Source organism: Malaclemys terrapin, chromosome 5 (genome assembly GCF_027887155.1).
Source record: "Malaclemys terrapin pileata isolate rMalTer1 chromosome 5, rMalTer1.hap1, whole genome shotgun sequence".
NCBI classification, from domain to species: Eukaryota; Metazoa; Chordata; order Testudines; family Emydidae; genus Malaclemys; species Malaclemys terrapin.
Window position 1 is genome coordinate 51,066,624 of NC_071509.1, and position 24,556 is coordinate 51,091,179.

Genomic DNA, 24,556 nt, shown 5'->3' on the forward strand with positions numbered 1-24,556 from the left:
TCACACAGTTCAGTCCTGTTCCTTTTGACCCCAGCACAAGTCTAGGTGGGTTTGCCTTGCCTCTCTCCCCCTCCTTTTTCCCAAGCAGGAAAGGAGGCAGGCAGGATTGGCTCCAGGAGCAAAAAGCCCCTTCCCTCACTCTGTCCGTCGGGAGTAATGCCAGAAGAGCGGTGTTAGGTGGAAAATTGTTCCTCATTGCCTAGAGCTCACTGTGGAACTCAGCTGCCTTCTGCCCCTCTATCTCCACTCAAGTTGCAGATGGAGGGCACTGGAGACAGCCCTGGAGAGTATATTAAAGGGGCCTTTGGGCCAAGTTTACTACCCCGTTGCCATCCTGGTAACAGACCTTCTGGTGTTCCTTATTGATATCCCAGACTAAAGTCTCTAGGGTAAACAGACCTATCTGGCCCATATAGACTCCATACAATAAAAACTACAGTCTCTGGGGAGCCTATTCTTGAATGCCATTACGTTCCATGAAAGATACAGAAAGATCCCATATAGAGGGTGGGAAAGACAAGAAGCCCAGCCTCTCTTAAGGCAAGGAGGTTGCTAGCCACTTAAAATATTTTGGAGCCATATCTGAGTCCAATTTTAATCTCTCCTCTGAAGTCTGTTCATAGGGACAAACTCCCAAAGTGGGTATTAAATTAAGCCAGTGCTGGTCCCTTGCTTGTCTTCAGAATGCAGCATGGTGGATAATCCTCAGTGTCTTTTTCCCCTGCTCACCATGGAGTGTAGCATGACAGATTAATGCAGAAAAGAACAGATTACAGACATGCTAATTATCGGGTGCACATGTATATGCACACAAAAAAGGGGGATTTCTTCCTGCGTAGGGGAGGAAGATCAGCTGCCTGAATCAGAGCTACAGGATAGCATCACCTCAACCCTGGGTATGAAAGCTCTCAGGTGGCATTAGCACAATAACAAAAACAAATAAAATAACATAAAATTATGAGGTCTTGTTTGACACCATCCATGTATTTCACAAGCAATGCTAACAGTGGCAATAATATTATAAAGATAGTCCCTCAGCCTAAAAATCCTATAGACTAAAGGCTTCCCCCTGAAAATGATAGTAGGAGCTGAATCTGTTTCATGTACATATAGTGGAATCTTGCTCACTGAGATCAGATGCTCAAATAAATGTCACTCTTTTAGTGCTACAGTGGGCAGCTTCTTGAGGGACTCGAGGCTATTCAGAATCACTGGAAAAGTAGATTTACAACCCTGGCTTCTGACAGATTCTATAGAAAGGAATACAGATCGCGTGGCAAGCTGAAGTAATTCCTAAAAGTGCAACAAGAGAATGTCACTTTGCATCTGGTAGCTCGAGCAAATCCGGGGTGCTGAGGAAGGTCAGTAGCAGTATTCCCTCTAATTTTTCCCACCCATGTGTGGAATGAATTTTGTTATGTGCACCAATATGGAGGTGATGTGTGACACATCACCTCCATACTGGTACACATAACAAAATTCATGTGGCGGGGGTGGGGCTGAGGGGTTTGGAGTATGAGAGGGCTCAGGGCTGGGGCATAGAAAATTACAAATACCACTAACTTCCTTATCATCGATGGGCCACTCGAGACAGACTGATTACCACCACAGTACTGCAGGAATTCCATTTCTCTGAGGACCTCTTGGCCTCCGAAACACTGGAATCCCTACTACTCAGTACCAGTGTAGTGGTACCAACCACATCTCAGACTCTGGAATACCCTGTGGTACCGAGATACTCACCACCGGCCTCTTTATCATCTCCACCTCTATTGAGCGAAGAAGAAGAGGGTGATGATGATCACTTATCTTCTGTCTCAGTGCAAAGCTTCCCAGAGCATTGTCAAGAGACATATCACCTAGAAACACAATACTGACAGGACAGACAAGGCCCAACCACTTGGTATGGACACCCTTGGGCACCACCACCCATGCCCTTTGTACCACCCCAATGGCTGTATTGGGACTCATAGAATCATAGAACTGGAAGGGACCTCGAGAGGTCATCTAGTCAGTCCCCTGCACTCATGGCAGACCTCAGTATTATCTAGACCAGTGTTTCTCAAACTGTTTTATTGGTGACCCCTTTCACACAGCAAACCTGTAAGTGTGACCCCCCCCCTTACAAATTTAAAAACACTTTTTTTGTATTTAACACTATTATAAATGCTGGAGGCAAAGCGGGGTTTGGGGGTGGAGGCTCACAGCTCGCGACCCCCCCATGTAATAACCTCGCGACCCCTTGAGGGGTCATGACCCCCAGTTTGAGAACCCCTGATCTAGACCATTCCTGACAGGTGTTTGTCTAACCTATTCTTAAAAATCTCCAATGATGGAGATCCCAGAACCTCCCTAGGCAATTTTTTTCCCATGGGTATCCTATAGACACCAGTTCTCTAGGACCTTGAGTGTCTCCCATAGAGATAGAGGAATGCAGTCTCCCTCAGCTTCCCTTTCTAGACCCCAGATCCTCAAGAGGAGACCTTTGAGGACCAGGAGGCAAGGCTGGATAAGAAATCACTTCAGCAACAAACATTTCATCATCCTCTCCAGAAGAAGCAATAATGCCCCCTCCACCAACTATGGCAGACAGACAACTTCAAACAATTTCAGGACCTTACCAGGAAAGTGGCGGACTCGCTTCACATCCCCCTTGAAGTGAAGACGTTGCAAAACAAGCTGCTGGACATCCTGCATACGTCCTCTTTAGCTTGTATTGCACTCCCGGTCAACGAGGACTTCCTAGACCTAGCCAAAATCATTTGGCAAACAACAGCCATGATAACGCCAACATGCAAACGAGCAGACAAAAAATATGCAAATTATCAGGCCTTGATGGCGAAATATAATCCCATAAATTATGGGAAATTTAATGCCTTTATTGAACATCTCCCAAATGATCAGAGAGAGCAGTACCAAGCCATCATTGCCTAAGGCCAGCTTCTGGCAAGGACAGTACTAGAAATCACATTAGACACTACAGATGCAGCTGCCTGCTCCATATCAATGGTGTTAGTAATGAGGAGAGCTTTGGGGCTTCACCTTTCCAGTCTCCCAAGAGAAGTCCAAACAACTGTGGAGGACCTTCCGTTTGAAGGATCTGAACTCTTTGCGGAGAAGACAGATTCTTCACTCCACACATTGAAGGACTCAAGAGCCACGTTGCACTGCTTAGGGATCTACATGCCTGCACAGAAAAGGAAGTACAGCAAATCGCAGACAAAAGAAAGATTCTAACGGACCCAGTTCCCTCCACACCAGAGACATTACGAACCTCAGCAGAAAAAACAGCGGATGGAAAAATGAAAGCCGACATCCTCCCAAACCTCAACTGTACAGTCCTCAATGTTGAAACATCAATTTTGAGACATTGATTGAAGCGCCAGGCTACCACTCCCATCATCAATTGCTGCAAAACTCAAACTATCTACCCTACAAACACCGTCTTGTTCTTTTTCAACAAAACTGGGAAAAGATAACATCAGACAAATGTGTACTGGAGATCATCTCCATTGGTTATTCAGTCCACTTTACCTCCCTCCCGCCTACCCATCCTCTCTCTCCGTTCCTCTTCACGGACCTTCTCACGAGAGCTTGCTGCTTCAGGAAATAAATAGTCTCCTAAACCTAAATAAATCTGTTAGTCTTTAAGGTGCCACCAGACTCCTTGTTGTTTGTTTAGATACAGACTAACACGGCTACCCCCTGATACTTGACACCATGCAAGGCACTAAATTTAGCCGTATGGAGTGGAAATCCATCAACCTCAACAAAAAACTTGCACAGATACAGACCGACATCATCTTCCTCTCCAAATGCAAACAGATGGACATCATACCAAAAGGACTGAAGGTAAAAAATCCATTGCAATCAACATACTACACTGACTATGGTGAGAGACTGTGCCACACACTCTCAAAGAAACTGAGGAACCACCTGATCAGCATCCTGTACAGCAGACAGGAGAAAATCAAGAATGAGCTCTCAGAACTGGAGACTCTCATACAATACCAACCTTCCACACAAACTTCCACATGGCTGGACTTTACAAAAATGAGACAAGCCATTTACAATGCACACTTCACTTCTCTACAGAGGAAAAAGGACAGTAATCTATCTAAACTAATACCTGCCACTGGGGGCTATAACAATGGTACCCTCAACTCATCTAACAACATTGTCAATCTTTCCAACCACACACTTAGGACAGACTCTTCTGCTGGGCTATCTCGGGGACTCTCTTTCTGTCCCACCATCCCCATGAACATGATACAGTTCTGTGGTGATTTGGAAGCCTACTTTCGTCGTCTCCGACTCAAGAAATATTTTCAACGCACCACTGAACAGTGCACTGACCCACAGGAACCCTCCTACCAACACTACAAGAAGAAGAACTCTGCGTGGACTCCTCCTGACGGTCGAAATGACAGACTGGACCTCTACATAGAGTGTTTCCGCAGACGTGCACAGGCTGAAATTGTGGACAAACAACATCACTTGTCCCATAACCTCAGCCGTACAGAACGCAATGCCATCCACAGCCTCAGAAACAATTCTGACATTATCATCAAAGGGGCTGACAAAGGAGGTGCTGTAGTCATAATGAACAGGTCGGATTATGAACAGGAGGCTGCCAGGCAACTCTCCAAGACCACACTCTACAGGCCACTATCCTCTGATCCCACTGAGGAATACCAAAAGAAACTACACCATCTGCTCAAGAAATTCCCAGCTACAGTACGGGAACAAATCTACATGGACACACCTCCAGAACCCCGACCAGGGGTATTCTATCTGCTACCCAAGATCCATAAACCCGGAAACCCTGGACGCCCCATCATCTCAGGCATTAGCACTCTGACAGCAGGATTATCTGGCTATTTGGACTCTCTCCTCAGACCCTATGCTACCAGCACTCCCAGCTATCTTTGAGACACCACCGACTTCCTGAGGAAACTACAATGCATTGATGTTCTTCCTGAAAACACCATCCTGGCCACCATGGATGTAGAAGCACTTTATACCAATATTCCACATGAGGATGGACTACAAGCTGTCAGGAACAGTATCCCTGATGAGGCCACAGCAAGCCTTGTGGCTGAGCTTTGTGACTTTGTTCTCACCCACAGCCACTTCAGATTTGGGGACAACTTATACCTTCAAGTCAGTGGCACTGCTATGGGTACCCGCATGGCCCCACAGTATGCCAACATTTTTATGGCTGACTTAGAACAACGCTTCCTCAGCTCTCGTCCCCTAGTGCTCCTCCTCTACTTGCGCTACATTGATGACATCTTCATCATATGGACCCACGGAAAGGAGGTCCTTGAAGAATTCCACCTGGACTTCAACAATTTCCACCCCACCATCAACCTCAGCCTGGACCAGTCCACACAAGAGATCCACTTCCTGGACACTACAGTACAAATAAGTGATGGTCACATAAACACCACCCTATACCGGAAACCTAGTGACCTCTATACGTACCTACATGCCTCCAGCTTCCATCCAAGACACATCACACGATCCATTGTCTACAGCCAAGCCCTAAGATACAACCGAATTTGCTCTAATCCATCAGACAGAGACAAACACCTACAAGATCTTTATCAAGCATTCTTAAAACTACAATACCCACCTGGGGAAGTGAGGAAACAGATTGACAGAGCAAGACGGGTACCCAGAAATCACCTACTACAGGACAGGGCCAACAAGGACAATAACAGAACACCACTGGTCATCACATACAGCCCCCAGCTAAAACCTCTCCAGCGCATTATCCACGATCTACAACCTATCCTGGAAAATGATCCCTCACTCTCACAGACCTTGGGAGGCAGGCCAGTCCTCGCTTACAGACAACCCCCCAACCTGAAGCAAATACTCACCAGCAACTACACACCACACCACAGAAACACCAACCCAGGAACCAATTCCTGTAGCAAACCTCGTTGCCTACTCTGTCCCCATATCTACTCTGGCAACAGCATCAGAGGACCCAACCACATCAGCCACACCATCAAGGGCTCATTCACCTGCACATCCACTAATGTTATATATGCCATCATGTGCCAGCAATGCCCCTCTGCCATGTACATTGGCCAAACCGGACAGTCCCTCCGCAAAAGAATAAATGGACACAAATCGGACATCAGGAATGGTAACATACAAAAGCCGGTAAGTGAACACTTCAATCTCCCTGGTCATTCTATTACAGATTTAAAAGTCACTATCATTGAACAAAAAAACTTCAGAAACAGACTTCAAAGAGAAACAGCAGAACTAAAATTCATTTGCAAATTCAACACCATTAATCTGGGTTTGAATAGGGACTGGGAGTGGCTGGCTCATTGCAGAAGCAGCTTTTCCTCTCCTGGAATTGACACCTCCTCATCTATTATTGGGAGTGGACTACCTCCACCCTGATTGAATTGGCCCTGTCAACACTGGTTCTCCACTTGCGAAGTAACTCCCTGCTCTCCATGTGTCAGTATATAATGCCTGCATCTGTAACTTTCACTCTATGCATCCGAAGAAGTGAGGTTTTTACTCACGAAAGCTTATGCCCAAATAAATCTGTTAGTCTTTAAGGTGCCACCAGACTCCTTGTTGTTCTCCTAAACCTTGGTGCTATAGAACCAGTTCCCAGTCAATACAGAGGGAAGGGTTTCCACTCCAAATACTTCCTGATACCGAAAAAGAATGGAGGATGGAAACCCATTCTGGATCTGAGGTTTCTAAACAAATATGTAAAGTCACAAAGATTCAAGATGGTTACAATAGAAGCAATAATTCCATCTCTGGACCAGGGAGACTGGTTCTTGGCCCTCGACCTACAAGATGCTAACTTTCATATCGTGATTCCACCATCCCACAGGAAGTTCCTGAGATTCACCTTGGGTCAAGACCATTTTCAATACAAGATGCTTCCATTCGGCCTATCATCCACACCCAGAATGTTCTCAAAGGTCCTATCTGTTGTAGCAGCCCATCTTTGCAAATCAGAGATCATGATTCATCCATATCTAGACAACTGTCTACTCAAGGCACAATCCTTCTATGATGCCCCGTTAACTAAGCAAAAGACTATAGATCAGTGGTCCCCAAACTTTTCAGGGTCATGCCCCCCCTTACCCCTGTCTGTGCCTCCTCCGGGGCCAGGAGCAGGGCCGCAACTGGCGTGGGGGCGCAGACAGAGGTAAGGGGGACGAGGCTGGGCTGCAGCTGGGGGTGAGTTTGGGGTTAGGGCGCAGGGCCGGAGCCGGAGCCGGAGCGAGTTTGGAGCGGGACTGGATGGCATTTCCTCCGTGCCCCCCGAATATTCTTCTGTGCCCACCTAGGGGACCACACAGTTTGGGGACTTCTGCTAGATGTATTCACACAGTTGGGACTATAACTGAATGCTCAAAAATCGGCTCTGACTCTAGTACAACTGTTAGAATTATAGAGCAAACACAAAACAGTGAATCCTCTGCAGTTCTAGACCAAAATATTTTTCACCTAGTATCAGGAGGGAAGGATGAAGAGCTTACTTTTGGCCATGTTGAGTTTCAGTTGTTCTAGTACAACAGCTAGAATTCATAGAAGCCTATCTCAATGTGGTAAAGGCCAATGTCTTCCTACTACTACACAGATTCAACACCCTAACCATCTTAATCAATCATTCACATCAGCCCCCAGACCTTGGCCAGAAATTGCCTTCAAATACTCGGGCACATAGCAGCAGACCACCTTTGTGATAAGTCACACAAGGCTCCACGTGCGTTGCCTTCTGGCATGACTCAAAATGGTATATCCACCAAAAAGAGACAGACAGAACAAACTACTGTCAATGGCCTTGATAGCCAAAGACTCTCAAAAGGTGGAAAGATCTGCAGAACGTCTGCGCAGGGGTACCCTTCACGCAACCACCTCCAGTGTTGATACAGACAACAGATGCATCTTTACTGGATTGGGGATAGGCGATCACATGGTTCAAGGCAAATGGTCCCCCTTAGAATCAACACTACATATCAACCTATTGGAGCTCAGAGCAGTTAGAAATGCTTGCCTACCATTTGATGAAGGCAAACATGAAAGTCATGACTGACTACATAGCATGTATATTCTACATAAACTGCCAGGGAGGAGTGAGATCACCATCTGTTTGTGCAGAAGCAGTGACACTATGGAACTGGTGCATTCGGCAGAGCATCATTATACCATCAGCCTACCCGCCGGGTGGAGAATACCACTGTGGACACGCTCAGCAGAACATTGTCGCAGAAACACGAATGGGAAATGGACCCTGTTGTTCTCCACAATTAATTTTGGTGTCGTGGAGTCTCAAAAATTGACTTATTTGCCATGACCCAAAACAAAAAATGCTTTCAGTACTTTCCTGAAATATGCCAGGAATAATATGATGGGGAAGGAATAATGTGGCACCCCTGCTATTTTCCACTGTTAGAATTATAGAGCAAACACAAAACAGTGAATCCTCTGCAGTTCTAGACCAAAATATTTTTCACCTAGTATCAGGAGGGAAGGATGAAGAGCTTACTTTTGGCCATGTTGAGTTTCAGTTGACAGCTGGTGGACATCTGTCGGGAGATGTTAGAAAGACTGGGCTAAGATTTAGTCTGATTGGAGGGAGACGAATCCAGAGCAGAGAGAGAGAGAAGGCTCAGGGATTCTGCATTAGCAGATCTTAATGGAGGATCTGACTTCTATTGTGGTTTTTTTTTAATTGTAAAGCATTTAGCCTGCTTTTGTAGATAAGTGTTAGTAATCTGTCCTGTTCCTAGAGTTCTGAGGAGGTTATATCAGGGGTGAGCAAACTTTTTAACCCGAGGGCCACATCTGGGTATGGAAATTGTATGGCGGGTCATGAATGCTCACAAAATTGGGAGTTGGGGTGCAGGGGGGGGTGAGGGCTCCGGCTGGCGGTGCGGGCTCTGGGGTGGGGGTGGGGATGAGGGGTTTGGAGGGTGCGAGGGGGATCAGGGCTGGGTCAGGGGGTTGGGGCATGGGAGGGGGTCAGGGATGCAGGCTCTGGGGAGCGCTTACCTCAAGCAGCTCCCAGAAGCAGCTACATGTCCCCCCTCCAGCACGGAGGTGCAGCCAGACAAGTGATTTCCATCAAATTTTAAAATAAGTTTGGGGAGAGGTCTTTGCTATGTAGTATAGTTCTGGCTCTTCAGAGTACTCCCGTTGACTCATAAGTAGCAAGCACTAGTGTGGTGCTAGGTGTTTTGTAGGATGAAGACCTTATTTGCAAGCTCTTTGAAGCAGGGATCTGTGCAAACTGTGAAGCCTTATATTTCTGTGCTCCAGGGCTTCTATGCTTGAGTTTTTGAGTTGGACACTCACACTCACTCTCTCTCTGCCTGTTTCTACAGGGCTCTGTTGAACTTGCACAGCGTAGGTCCTAAACACTAATGTAAAATACCCATAACCAACCACTTGATGTTTTACTTCCTTTCATAGTTTCAATGTTGTCACTTGTTTGTTTGTGGTTTTGCTTGCTGTCTGTGTTGCTTTATTACTTTTTTTTTTACTGTTCTATGTGTGTGCAGTATTAATCAAATTAAGAGTTGACATCCCAGAGAAATTGCATAAGCCGAAGTGAATGCCTTTTACTCTCCTTTCTAATATCAGAAAATATTGTATTAATATTTGCGATGAGAGTATGACTATTTCTAGTTGACTCATAGATTTGTTTAGCATCTTAAAGCTGAGCTATGTCTGCAGATAATATGCACGCAAGAGGGATAGTTTTGTGTACTGCAAAAGTCTGTAGCATGCTAGTGTTTTGGCAGATGCTTCATTTTTTGGGAGCAGCTTTCCCTGAAGATTTAATGGTCTATGGTAGGAGGAGGTTATTAAATTGGGCCTCTGGCGCATATTTTTTATCATCGTCATCACTCCCATAATCACATTGGTCGTTGGGGCATCATCATTGATGAGCAATCAACCAATTGTCTCCACACCTAGTGATTGTGTGTCAGTGCTCGAGTCTCCGCAAAGTCCATTCCTGTCCACTCTTTTATGTTGTCAATCCATCTCTGCTTCTGTCTACCTCTTCTTCTCTTCCCCTGTACTGTCACCATATGATGAGCATATTTTTTATGCTTTTACTTAATGCCCATGACTTTGTTTTATGTATGTAGCCGTTTTCAGTATGCCACATTTTGGTGTGTTTACTAGCTTGAGTTGTTAGAAAGGATGATAAAATACATGTACTCAAAGGGCAGTGTTAATTTTCTTTTTATTTGATTTCATATTAAATAAACATCTTAAGCAGTGCACCTTGTTAATTATCCCTTGTTTTAATAGTCTTCCTTCTTCTTCCATACCTATGAACTGTTTAAGAATATATATTTTATATCTATGTTTGTTGTTTGTACTGGTGCACATCTGCACATTACCTTGATATTAGTGCTGCACATAACAAAATTCATTCTGCACATGGATGGAAAAAATTAGTGGGAACATTGGATACCACTAACCTGTATGGGGTTTGATTACTTCTACATTCACCGCAACCTAGGCTCTTTAGTTGTATCAGCCATACAAGAAAAGTTGAGGTTGAACAAAAGTACATAGAAGGACAAAGACCCCAAATGCTTCGGCCTGTTTGAGAGGAAATTGTATTCCTTGGCTTTGCTAAAAATGATGGTGGATAACTGCCAGGCACTACTGGCCAAATATGACTGGTTGACACTCTTCTCTGCAAAGCAGCTTCATGACAGCAGCGAATAGCTTAAGGCTATAATTAAGACGTCTTAGACAGGTCTATGGCCATCACAGTGACCATGCACAATGTATTGTGACTTCAAGTTTTGGACATCCTGAGAGAGGTGTAGGTCATGATTGAAGACTTGCCTTCTGAGGACTCAGAGCTGTTTAGGGAGAAGACAGTGATATGCACATGCTGAAGGACTCCAGAGACACTCTACATGCTCTCGGGACTTATACCCCTTCTCTTGCATCTGAAGAAGTGAGGTTCTTACCCACGAAAGCTTATGCTCCCAATACTTCTGTTAGTCTTAAAGGTGCCACAGGACCCTCTGTTGCTTTTTACAGATTCAGACTAACATGGCTACCCCTCTGATACTTGATACCCCTTCTCTGTAATTCAAACAGTAGCATCTCCAGCTACAGCCCAGACACAGTGCACACTGTCTTACCACCACTACAATGCAATATCATGCCAAAAAGAGCCCAAGATATGAGATTGCCAGCATTTCTCTTCCTCGGCAATGCACTTTGCTTCTTCGACACATGAACAGATTTGATGACATGTTTGAGAGCTGCAGCAGACTCAGTCCAGAGAGCACAACTTTCAGAAACCCCTTCATTCCTTTACACTGAGCACAAGTTGTCTTGATATCAGACACATGGGGGTTTAGGCCTGGTCTGCGTTACAAAGATTTGCCAGCATAGATGTGTTGGCTAGGAGTGTGGGGAAAAAAATCACACCCCTTCTGACAGCTGTCAGCTAAATCCATGGTGTAGCTGCAACTATGCCAACAGGAGAGTGCTTCTGTCGGTTTAGCTAATGTCATTAAGGGATATGGGGTAGCTATGCCAGCAGAATTTCTCCTTCTGCTGGCTTATGCAGCATCTACACTAGGGGACTCTGCAAGCATAGCTATACTGGTCCAGCCTCTGTAGCAGTAGTTCTCGACCTTATTTACCTTTGTGGGTTGCATATGCAGCTCTCTATGTGTTACTGGGCCTCATCTACACAATATATATATTATCTGTATGGTCCTGAGGATGTCACATGGGCTGCAGCTGTGTGCTGATTGGGCTGCAAATGGCCCGTGGGCCACATATTGAGAACCACTGCTCAGAGCTCTAGGGCCAACCTGCCTTACCCATTCTTTTACAGAGAAAAGGTGGTGATGAAGCTACATCCCAAAGTCATCCCAAAGATGGTTTTGGAAATCTACATGAACCAGTCCATCACCATACCTGTCTTCTCTCTTGGCATTGAATGCAGTTTTGTGAAGAAGCTGCATAGTTTCAACGTCTCCAGAGTCTTGCTCTGTAACCTCAACAGGACTGCCTTTCTGTCCCTGCCTCCTTGTGGCCATATTTAACACCTTGAAAGGCCAAGCTCTCTCTTTGCAGAGAATCTCAAAGTGGATCCCACTGCATTTTCACCTCCTATCAATTGGCTGGTGAGTCGCTCCCTCCAAACGTCAAGGCACATTCCACCAGGGCACAGGCAGCATTGTTGGCCTGCTTCAGAAATGTCCCAGTCTCTGAGATCTGCAAGGCAACTACATTGAGTAACCTCCCGACTTTTGTTAAATGTTATGCACTTGACATGGCAGCTAGGTCATAGGCTGAATGGTAGAGTGGTTGCTTACCTTACAGTAACTGTGATTCTTTGAGATATTCTACTCATTGGGGATCCCATGACCCGCCCTCCATCCCCACTTTTCAGAGTCCTCAGCAACACAGATTTTGAATTGCAAGGAAACTGTGGGAGCATGGTATAGCCTCCATTCCTCCCCCCATTTTGCTCTTGTATGAGAGCATGAGGAGGCATACGGTGCATGTGTTGCCCTAACGGGCACTCTTAATCAAACAAAAAAAGTACTCGCATCTACAGTGAGATACACACTGACAACATTATCTCCCAAACCCCTCATCTTCCCCCTCCCATAAAAACCCTAGTTACTTTAGTGTAACTAACCGTTCTATTTTAGCGCTTGTGATGGCTTTCCTGTGTCACCAGTAATAGAAATTCATGATACTCTTGTTTTGCTGCTGAACAAATACAGTAAAGATAGAGACACTTCAAGTTTTTCTATATTTCTCTACCCAGAGTCTAGAGAGTTTCTGTTTAGGAGGCAGCAAAGTTAGTTGTGTCCTTGGCTGCGGACTTTCTGCAGAATTTGCCATTATTGCGTGTATTGTTACAAGGGCAGTTCAGGAACTGAACTGAGACCACCAACTCTGTTAGGCGTGCTAGTGATAATGCAGGATTCAGGCCTGTATATTCACATGAGATAGAATTTTGGGTCTTGTTTGCCTGTTTTATTTTTGATACATCCATATCCTTACTAATATGTGTGAACAAAGACACTCTGTGTTGCTTCTGCCTAGCCAGATGGATTTGATTGTATAATGGGAACAGATAAGAACAGTTAAAGTGTTACTGGGGTTGGTGGGAGTGTATTAGATGAGCATACGCTGGAAGGCTGGCTGGCTCCTCTCTCAAGCCAAGGTCAAGCTGTCCATTAGGAGGGGAAAGGAGGTTTGGTGGGGAGGCATAAGACACACTAAGGGCCGAAGAAAAAAGCCTGGCCTTGGTCAGTGCACAACCTCACTCCATATCCCTCCAATGGGATACAAAAGAGGTGGGACGAAGACCCCAGACTCATGACCATCCAAAATGGAACATGACCATAAGTTGTAAGAGGTGGGACCACGGGCATGCATTGCAGGTATATATGGGGCTGCTAAGAAGGCGGTGGGGGGAATAGGAAACAGGGACACAGGCAAAGACTCTGTGGTGTCAGAGCTGAGAACAGGGACATACGTAAACGCTCTGTGGCATCAGAGCTGGGAATGGAATTTAGCTAGTGGGCCACAAGCTAAATATGAGTCAACAGTGTGGTGCTGTTGCAAAAAAAAGCAAACATGATTCTGGGATGTATTAACAGGTGTGTTGTGAGCAAGACATGAGAAGTCATTCTTCCGCTCTACTCTGCTCTGGTTAGGCCTCAGCTGGAGTATTGTGTCCAGTTCTGGGCGCCGCATTTCAAGAAAGATGTGGAGAAATTGGAGAGGGTCCAGAGAAGAGCAACAAGAATGATTAAAGGTCTTGAGAACATGACCTATGAAGGAAGGCTGAAAGAATTGGGTTTGTTTAGTTTGGAAAAGAGAAGACTGAGAGGGGACATGATAGCAGTTTTCAGGTATCTAAAAGGGTATCATAAGGAGGAGGGAGAAAACTTGTTCACCTTAGCCTCTAAGGATAGTACAAGAAGCAATGGGCTTAAACTGCAGCAAGGGAGGTCTAGGTTGGACATTAGGAAAAAGTTCCTAACTGTCAAGGTGGTTAAACACTGGAATAAATTGCCTAGGGAGGTTGTGGAATCTCCATCTCTGGAGATATTTAAGAGTAGGTTAGATAAATGTCTATCAGGGATGGTCTAGACAGTATTTGGTCCTGCCATGTGGGCAGGGAACTGGACTCTATGACCTCTCGAGGTCCCTTCCAGTCCTAGAATCTATGAAACACTTGGAAACAGACTCTGCCAGTGTGTAGAGCAGGGGTCGGCAACCTTTCAGAAGTGGTGTGCCGAGTCTTCATTTATTCACTCTAATTTAAGGTTTCGCATGCCAGTAATACATTTTAGCGTTTTTAGAAGATCTCTTTCTATAAGTCTATAATATATAACTGAACTATTGTTGTATGTAAAGTAAATAAGATTTTTATAATGTTTAAGAAACCTCATTTAAAATTAAATTAAAATGCAGAGCCCCCCAGACCGGTGGCCAGGTCCTGGGCAGCGTGAGTGCCACTGAAAATCAGCTCGCGTGCCTCCTTCGGCACACGTGCCATAGGTTGCCTACCCCTGGTGTAGAGCTATGGATATGCTTGCTTGAAATTAACCCCAATAAATATTGCATTACCTGTACTTCGGATTTCTGGTCTTCTGCTTTCTGTCTGTGTGACAAGAACCAGGGAGGGCATAGGCGCCGCTTCCTCCGGGCCCATGGGGTGCTCGACCCCCCTCTCCGTTCCAGGTCCCGCCTCTACCCGCCCACTTCCTCCCAAGCCTCCACCCGCATCTTTCTGCCCCTGCTCTGCCCCAGGCCCCATTCCATCCCTTCTCCCAACTCCCCTCCCTGTCCCACTTCTTCCCACCCATTTTCACCCCCTCCCCTGAGCATGCCCCATCACCGCTCCTGCGCCTTCCTCCCAGAGCCTCCTGCACACCCCACTGATCGCAGGAGGCGGTAAGTGCTGGGAGGGAGGGGGAAGAGTTGATTTGTGGGGGCTGCCAGTGGGCGGGAGGCACTTGGGGGGAGGAGCTGGCTGCCAGTGGTTTCTAAGCACCCGCTAATTTTTTTCCATGGGTGCTCCAGCCCTGGAGTTTCCATGGAGTCGGCGCCTGTTGGTGTGAAGGGAAAGCTCTCTAACAAACTCACATAGCATTTGGTTACCCTGCAGGTTTTTTTGGTGGTCACTTATCAGCCTGAGCTGGATTTTAAACCAATGATCTGTAGATGAAGGTCTGAAGAGCTCATTACAGTTCCTTGAGCCATCTAGTCAGTGTTGCTGAAAAAGTTCCAAACTTTGAAAGAACAAGCTTTATTTGTACATTCAGTATTTCTAATATTTAGTTTTATGGTACTTATTTACACAACTGCTTAACAGAATAAGTGGATATCTGTGGGCAAGATGTTAAGTAAAATGCTAAAGATTAAATAGGGCTTCTGATTTGAGATTTTAACTGGTAAACACCAATAAAACACCCGATTCTGGAAGAGAAAAGAAAAGAAAACAAACTGGTGTTTATGCAGTAAACCTGGAAATGGTTACTTGTATCTAAGGGCTTGTCTACATGGATCAGTAGTGCACGCTGTCAGAGAGTGATTTCTAAAGCGCACTCATATGTTGCGCATTAACTGGTCGGTGTAGCCCCTGTTGATGTGCATTGAAACTTCCCTAGTGTGCTTTAATGTAGTGCTGGTTGAAACCGTACTATGTTAAAGTGTGCTAAAGAACATTACAGAGAGATTACTCATTACAGTATATACTATTATAATGACTAATGTGTATAATATACAAACTCATTACAGTATATACAAATTTTTGGACATCTACATAAAGCTCAAAAATTTCCAAAAAATAGACTCCCCCAAAATGAAATTACCCTAATAAACCCTGAAAAACAGAAGCCCTAAGATTAAACTATCCATATTAGGAAAATGATATTGCATTTGTATTGGCTAACTGTATCTTGAGTACAAAGTTGTTTTTTTAAATGTAAATTACTTATTTATTTTCTCCATTTTTAGCATGTATAGAAAATATGAGTCGACTAGAATAAAGACAGAGGAAGAAGTCTTTTCAAGTAAGAGATGCTTAGAATGGTTCTATGAGTACGCAGGTAAGCTGATATGTACCAATGCCTAATCCTGACAACGGTCTAAATTTATATTGAAATTTAAAGACATTATTAAATGAGATTTTTCCTAGAAATTTAAATGTGAATACAGAGGTTTCTTGGTAAAGCAAAGAGTTTAAAAAAGAATCCTTGAATAAAAAAGAATCCTGTTTATAGACAGATGCCAAAGAACTCAAGATGTGCCAGTGTCGGAAAGAATAATTAGCACACTGAAGACAATATTTTCCCCAAACAAGAAACATTTCAAATGCAGATAATAATATATCACTATTTTGGTTTTAAGTTGCACACAATTACAAATAAATTAGTAACTGTACATTAAACAAAATCAAGCTTTAATTGTGGTTTATTGCTAAAATCTATACCAGAATTTATTGCTAATATCTGTACATTAAATTATGTTTCCAACTGAAGTTTGTTTAACTTCTTGATTTAGAGCTCTGGCCCCTTACCATTGAGAAGTGTAGACACCTGCTGACATAGGCCCCATTTTAAAAGGGGAAGGAGGTTAGCCATATTTAGTTTGTCACTTCTAAATCCGGTTCCAATTCTAAGCAGAAAATGGAACTGATTACTGAGATCACATTTTCCCCAAGGAGTCTTTCCTTAGAATTATTTTTCATCACTAAGCATAAGGGTATATTTTAGTCTCGTTCTCACTATTGTATATTGAACAGGACTTGACTTGGCAATTTCTTCTAGGACCATTATTATAATATACTTCATCGTCTGATAACATACAGGCAGTGACCTGCTATTTTTGCTGTATAATACACAAAACTCTCCTAAAGGAAGCTATTTGCAATGGGAGAAAATAATTCTATAGTACAGTACTGCAAAGAACACTGAAGGGGAAACTGAATAGCTGGTAGATAGAGAAATGGGGACCTTGGGCAGTTTCTCTGAAAGCATACCTAGAACTTTAGGTAGTAAATGACATAGTCTTCTTTTTGCAGGTGCTGGTTTGGATGCATAATATTAAATATTCTCATCTCCATTCCTTTTTGGCATCTGTACAGCTAATAAATTACCACTTAATTTTTGATGGTGATGCTGTTAAAGCAAAACATGATTTATATGAACTAAACTAGTCTGAGGTCTTTGTGTCTGGCAGGTTGGGAGAAGAGAGACAGGAGAGAGAGAGAGAGAGAGAAAGGCAGGCACCCTATTGCCAGATTCTGTGCCTTTCTTGATGGCTGTGTGGATTTTCTATTCTTGTTCTGACTACTGGAATAACTCATTCTTGGCAAGAGTTCAGTAGAAAGAAGGATGAGCGGATGGCGGTGTGTGAAAGAACTTTGGTTTTCCACTTGCTGCATCTGCAGAGGTGCTAAGAAGAAGGCAGGGAGGAGGGGGTATAGTTTTGTTCATGGTGTTATAACACTCCTAGATAACAAATTTTCAAATGAGGATCTTGTATGTTTACTTCATAGGTTTTTCTCTTTTACACAAACCCACTGTTGATACTGCCCTTTTCCTAATGTGACTTTCCCTTACAAAATAGCAGAAATCTTTTTTAACTGTTGTATGTTTTGAGGTGGCTGAATTGGGGGGGAGGGGGATAATGGGAAGATAGGGAAAGAAAGATGGGAAATGTGTATAATTAAAAGCCTGTTACTTCTAAATTGAGTACTGAATATTTAAGACTGATATAAGATTGACTATAACACAATAGTGAAGGATCAGCTGCTGTTCTCATTATAAAACTTTGTTTTTTCAAGCCTGTTTGACTATTACTAGTATATGCCTCTAGTAGTTTTCACACAGCGTATTGCAGAGATTGTGAAGTAGAGTCTTGATTTGATTGCTGCTCTTCTTGCTGTTATATTTTCTGAAGCCTGTTTACATAGCAATTACTTTGCAGGGTTTTATGGGGGGTGTGTGTATGTGAAGTCTCCATAATGTGGTGTGATATGGTATTGTTGCAGTGCAAATAAAAATGGGCATGAGAATCTTATTTCAGATTTTTTTTAAATGACCCGGAGAAGATAGTTACTGCCTGCATCTGTAACTTTCACTCTATGCATCCGAAGAAGTGAGGTTTTTACTCACGAAAGCTTATGCCCAAATAAATCTGTTAGTCTTTAAGGTGCCACCAGACTCCTTGTTGTTACTGTTAATATAAAGTAGTCAATTGTGCATTAGGTTCTGGGGGTGTCAATCCCATACTAGTATAATATATATTCGTTAGCTGTATTCTCTCCTTTTAAAAAAACTTATTGCATTCCAATAAAACTAAGATTTATTGTCTGCTTACTATTAAGATAACTTTTAAACCAATTTGTTTCCTGGCTTGAGCCTTTAGAAAGTTCCAATAACCACTGTGTTCAGTTCACCCAGTATAGCAGCACTTCGGTTCTGAGCCACTTTCAGAAGTCTTTGTCCTGCAGTACCTTCCTTATTCACTTTTCACAATTGCTGCAATTACTGGGTACCGTGGTACAAGTTAAAAAAGAAATGAAGGATAGTGTTGATATTTTCTTTCTCTCTTCTTACACCTGGCCAGAGGTGTAAACTTTTAGCATAGTTTAATATCTTCTTGTGAAGGGTAAATATTTGTGTATGTCAAAAAGAAAACTGAATTCTACAGAAGTTCAGCTTATGTTGCATGAACACTTCTCTTTTACAGCAGTGATGTGCTTTCAGTAAATTTTAATTTAAATAACAATATTGTGAAATGTCATTTGACTGCAGGGACTGATGACGTTGTAGGTCCTGAAGGCATGGAGAAATTTTGTGAAGATATCGGAGTTGAACCAGAAAATGTAAGTTTATGCTTTTCCCAAAATATGCTTAAGACACCAAAGTTAGCCTGGCTTGTATCTCTTAATCTTTTATCATCCAAGTTTGAAACATTTTGAAATGGAAAATTGAAGAAACCATTGTTAAATGGAGGAGCATAAACCAAGCAGGTTTATTTTGTTGCTTTGGCATGGCACACCTTAAAATCACTTGCCTTCACTGAAAATGGGTAAATTAACCTCTGAAAGCTCAAACCTTCCAAAAAGTTAGTGTTTATTTTAATTGAAACTATCCTAGAGTTTTAATTTAGAAATGAATTGGGTATGCACATTATTGGGCTCATATATTTGTTTCATATTTCTGAGGGGGGAAATATTGTCCTGTTTGAAAATTTGCTAATCTCATCCACCTGATTTTGAAACACAAGTGATACAGAAAACATGTATATCTTACAGTCAGGAATGTCTTGTGAATTAGAAAAGACCTTTTAAAATTCATAAATAATATACCTGTCATGTACAAGAAAACGGGACAGTCTGGCTTCTTGACTTGACTTTTGTGGGATTTTTAAAGCATGAAATCTGGCTAGATAAAATTATAATTTTGTACTAAGAGATTTGTGTAAAATACAAGACACAACTCAATTTTGTAGTGTAATAACTCACTAAATCCTTGTGGTTCATGGTGGGACTCAACTTTTGAGCTCTTGGGGAAAATATTATTGTAATTGTAATTAGCAACAGAGTCTTTAACTGCATTAATAGCTTTTAGAAAAGGCTTTAATGGCTGATCTTCCTTCCACTCTGTTTCCCAGGGACAGTTGCCCTGCACCTTATCCAAATGTATCTCAAAAGTGGTGTCTGAGTTCCTGAACTAAATCTCCTGGTATTTTTTTTCCAAACCTTCTTTCTCACCTGGGGAATCTAAGCTTCATACCAGAGATCTCAAAAAGGTCTTGAGTTTTTGTTTGGGCAGGACTAAGCTATTTAGGAATTAGGCTATGTTTTTTGTATCTTTTGACATTCATTCCAAAGAGTGCCGTTTTCACTCAGCATCTATGCGTAGGCCTACACTTCAAGCTGGAAGGTCTCAATTTCAGCTCAAGGAGACATACCTGTGGTAGCTCTGATAGAGCTTATGTACTAAAATTAGAATGTAGCTGGGTCCTGCAGGCGGCAGGAGGGGCTAAATACCTTAGCTCAAAGGGCAAGCATATCCTAAATGGATTAGACTGTGTACTCAGATTTGTTATATGCTACCTAGGGTGACAGTACCTGAAGTTCTTAGGGCTAAGGCAGCAGCAGGTGCAGCCTTGAAATATTTCCATTTTGAAAATCTGTAGGACTGATTTAGACATTAACTTGACACTACTCTCTAGATTTGGTATCTAGATTTCATGCATGTTGTAGAAGAACAATTCTGCAATCTTTGTTTAATTAGAATTTACCAGCCCATGTTCCTGTGGTGCATGGTAGACTCCCCCAAGTGGGAGTATGCAGTGACCACCATAAAGAAAAATAGTAGATTAGCAGTTACTATGATTTTTGAGGATGTTGGCTCTGCATAGTTGTGTTACCAGTACACTATTCTTCAGAGCTTTTCCCTCATGAGACCCTCTGATTAAGTGGAAGGAGTTGGGGCCACATGGTCCTTTTATATAGCCTTTAGCTCCAAATGTTTCATGTGTGAGAGCATTTGATTGAGCCACAGCTGTAGTGTTTATAAGCTTTCGTGGGTAAGAACCTCACTTCTTCAGATGCAAGTAATGGAAATCTCCAGAGGCAGGTATAAATCAGTATGGAGATAACGAGGTTAGTTCAATCAGGGAGGGTGAGGTGCTCTGCTAGCAGTTGAGGTGTGAACACCAAGGGAGGAGAAACTGCTTCTGTAGTTGGATAGCCATTCACAGTCTTTGTTTAATCCTGATTTGATGGTGTCAAATTTGCAAATGAACTGGAGCTCAGCAGTTTCTCTTTGGAGTCTGGTCCTGAAGTTTTTTTGCTGTAAGATGGCTACCTTTACATCTGCTATTGTGTGGCCAGGGAGGTTGAAGTGTTCTACAGGTTTTTGTATATTGCCATTCCTGATATCTGACTTGTGTCCATTTATCCACTTGCGTAGTGACTGTCCAGTTTGGCCAATGTACATAGCAGAGGGGCATTGCTGGCATATGATGGCATATATAACATTGGTGGACGTGCAGGTGAATGAGCCGGTGATGTTGTAGCTGATCTGGTTAGGTCCAGTGATGGTGTTGCTGGTGTAGATATGTGGGCAGAGTTGGCATCGAGGTTTGTTGCATGGGTTGGTTCCTGAGTTAGAGTTGTTATGGTGCGGTGCGTGGTTGCTGGTGAGAATATGCTTAAGGTTGTCAGGTTGTCTGTGGGCGAGGACTGGCCTGCCTCCCAAGGTCTGTGAAAGTGAGGGATCATTGTCCAGGATGGGTTGTAGATCACTGATGATGCGTTGGAGAGGTTTAAGCTGAGGACTGTAGGTGATGGCCAGTGGAGTTCTGTTGGTTTCTCTTCTGGGCCTGTCTTGTAGCAGGAGGCTTCTGGGTACACATCTGGCTCTGTTGATTTGTTTCTTTATTTCCTTGTGTGGGTATCGTAGTTTTGAGAATGCTTGGTGCAGGTCTTGTAGGTGTTGGTCTCTGTCTGAGGGGTTGGAGCAGATGTGATTGTACCTCAGTGCTTGGCGGTAGACGATGGATCGTGTGGTGTGACCGGGGTGGAAGCTGGAGGCATGAAGGTAGGCGTAGCGGTAGGTGGGTTTTCGGTATAGGGTGGTGTTAATGTGGCCATCGCTTATTTGTACGGTGGTGTCTAGGAAATGGACCTCCCGTGTAGATTGGTCCAGGCTGAGGTTGATGGTGGGGTGGAAGCTGTTGAAATCATGGTGGAATTCTTCCAGGGTCTCCTTCCCATGGGTCCAGATGATGAAGATGTCATCAATATAGCGTAGGTAGAGAAGGGGCGTGAGTGGATGAGAGCTGAGGAAGCGTTGTTCCAGGTCAGCCATAAAAATGTTGGCATATTGAGGGGCCATGCGGGTGCCCATAGCGGTGCCACTGGTCTGGAGGTATATATTGTCACCTCACGCACAATTATTTCAAATTTGGTGAGAATATATACCTCCAGACCAGTGGCACCGCTATGGGCACCCGCATGGCCCCTTCTCTACCTACGCTATATTGATGACATCATATTGATGCAACCACGCATCGCACCATGACAACTCTAACTCAGGAACCAACCCATGCAACAAACCTCGATGCCAACTCTGCCCACATATCTACACCAGCAACACCATCACAGGACCTAACCAGATCAGCTACAACATCACCGGCTCATTCACCTGCACGTCCACCAATGTTATATATGCCATCATGTGCCAGCAATGCCCCTCTGCTATGTACATTGGCCAAACTGGACAGTCACTACGCAAGAGGATAAATGGACACAAGTCAGATATCAGGAATGGCAATATACAAAAACCTGTAGGAGAACACTTCAACCTCCCTGGCCACACAATAGCAGATGTAAAGGTAGCCATCTTACAGCAAAAAAACTTCAGGACCAGACTCCAAAGAGAAACTGCTGAGCTCTAGTTCATTTGCAAATTTGACACCATCAGATCAGGATTAAACAAAGACTGTGAATGGCTATCCAACTACAGAAGCAGTTTCTCCTCCCTTGGTGTTCACACCTCAACTGCTAGCAGAGCACCTCACCCTCCCTGATTGAACTAACCTCGTTATCTCCATACTGATTTATACCTGCCTCTGGAGATTTCCATTACTTGCATCTGAAGAAGTGAGGTTCTTACCCACGAAAGCTTATGCTCCCAATACTTCTGTTAGTCTCAAAGGTGCCACAGGACCCTCTGTTGCTTTTTACAGATTCAGACTAACACGGCTATCCCTCTGATACTTGCAGTGTTTAATAAGCTTTAATAAGCCACAGCTGTAGTGTTTAATAAGTTTAATAAGAAGTTTTGCAATACTTGGGAGGCACAGTCCACAAGTGAGATACACAGAGGTAATGCTTTCTTGAAGAACCATAGTAACTGAGAAACTTTATATTCACAGGAGAGCCTTTATGCTGTAATAAATCCTACCTACAGCTAGGTAAAGGAGGGTTTCAATCACCTTAAATTACTTCAGAGTTGGAGTCAAGAGTTGGACCACTCTTTATGTAAATAGTCATTGCTGTTTGTATTCCAGCAGAGTTTTAGGATATGTCTACACTGTGATAAAAGACCTGCGACACAGCCTCGGCTGATCCAGGTCAGCTGGCTTGGGCTATAAAGTTGCAGTATAGCCTTTGAGGATCGGGCTCGAGCCTGGACTCTGAGACCTCACTAGAGGGGAGGGGAGGATCTCAGAGCCTGGGCTGCCTACGCCCGAACATCTACACTGCAGTTTTATAGCCCCGTAGCCCAAGCCAGCTGACCTGGGCTCTGAGACTCAGCTCTTGTTTTTTATAGCAGTGTTGTCATACCCTTTAGGGCCCAGTCATGTTAGATGCTGTACAGACAGTTCCTGCTCCAAAGCTTAAAGATGTAGTTTGATGGGCTTTGTACATAGGCTTAACAAATTGAAAGGTAGGGTAGAAAGGGTAATTTAATATAGAAGTGTTTCTGAATAAATGAGTGGTGTACTCAATTTGTAGAACTTTTTAAAAAATTATTTTAATTTTTCAGTAGTAGGAGTTTCAACATCCTGCCTGTTTCACTCATATTTGAATGGCTCTTACTGTAAACTGAATAAAAGGATTTGGCAAGCAAATAGTAATAACTGTTCAAGAAATCTGTTGTCCCCCTCCATCCTAATATCGTCTCCTTTTTAAATAGGTAGTTATGCTTGTTCTAGCTTGGAAATTGGATGCACAAAACATGGGTTATTTCACATTGCAAGAATGGTTAAAAGGAATGACATCGCTGCAGTAAGTGTCTTTTAAAAGGTTCTAAGTCCTAATTTTGTTGTTGTGAATGTAATAATGTGAAATAATTTTTTGTCCAAAAAGACGTGTTGGTTTAGCACACAAAGTGGAAGACTCTGCTCTGGAGAACTAGACATAAATGTTTATTCTTGACTATCTACAGCAAGCATGGCTCACTTGCAGACATCTTTAAAACAATGTGTTCTTGCAGTTATGCTGCGCATACTTTGCGGGCTTATGGCTCATGGCTTAAACTGTCTGCACATTGGGCAAAATGCTCATGTGAAGAGGGGGGGTTAATATGTTCCAGACTGAAGGAACAAGTTATCTGTAATCAGGCACTCTTTTGCCTCAGCCCACTTCAAACTCTTCAAGTCTTAACCAAAATCACCTCTCCTTGAAGTTGCTTTATTCATACAACGCCGAATCTCAAACATAGTGACTGTTCTGGATTCTAGTCTGTTCACACAAATTATTCCCACATGCAGACTACTTGCAAGGAGTCTGTCACTCCTTGACATTCTTGGTTCCTTACAGTACCTACTTCCAAATGCATTTCTGTAGGAAACCCTTCAGCTAAGCTTCTTCCCCAGGCCTTTTTCCTCTTGGGGCTCCTCTTGGGTCTCCTCTTGGCAAGTCTGGTTTATCCCACACCCCAGGTATGTTTCTGTCATTTTAGAGTGGACCAGTCTGTTCAAGCCCCAAAGTTTTCAAAATCAATGTGGATGT

General features: G+C 43.4%; 1 protein-coding gene across 4 annotated transcripts in view; it reads left to right on the plus strand.

The window, feature by feature from the left end:
* DCUN1D4 (defective in cullin neddylation 1 domain containing 4) overlaps positions 1 to 24,556 on the plus strand; it is a 74,062-nt gene that overhangs the window by 37,133 nt on the left and 12,373 nt on the right. For all 4 annotated transcript variants that reach the window (XM_054029832.1, XM_054029833.1, XM_054029831.1 and 1 more), the window contains 3 exons: positions 16,033 to 16,124; positions 18,837 to 18,907; positions 23,739 to 23,830. In XM_054029832.1, the coding sequence (XP_053885807.1) occupies positions 16,033 to 16,124; positions 18,837 to 18,907; positions 23,739 to 23,830 (255 nt within the window). The remainder of the gene's footprint in view (positions 1 to 16,032; positions 16,125 to 18,836; positions 18,908 to 23,738; positions 23,831 to 24,556) is intronic.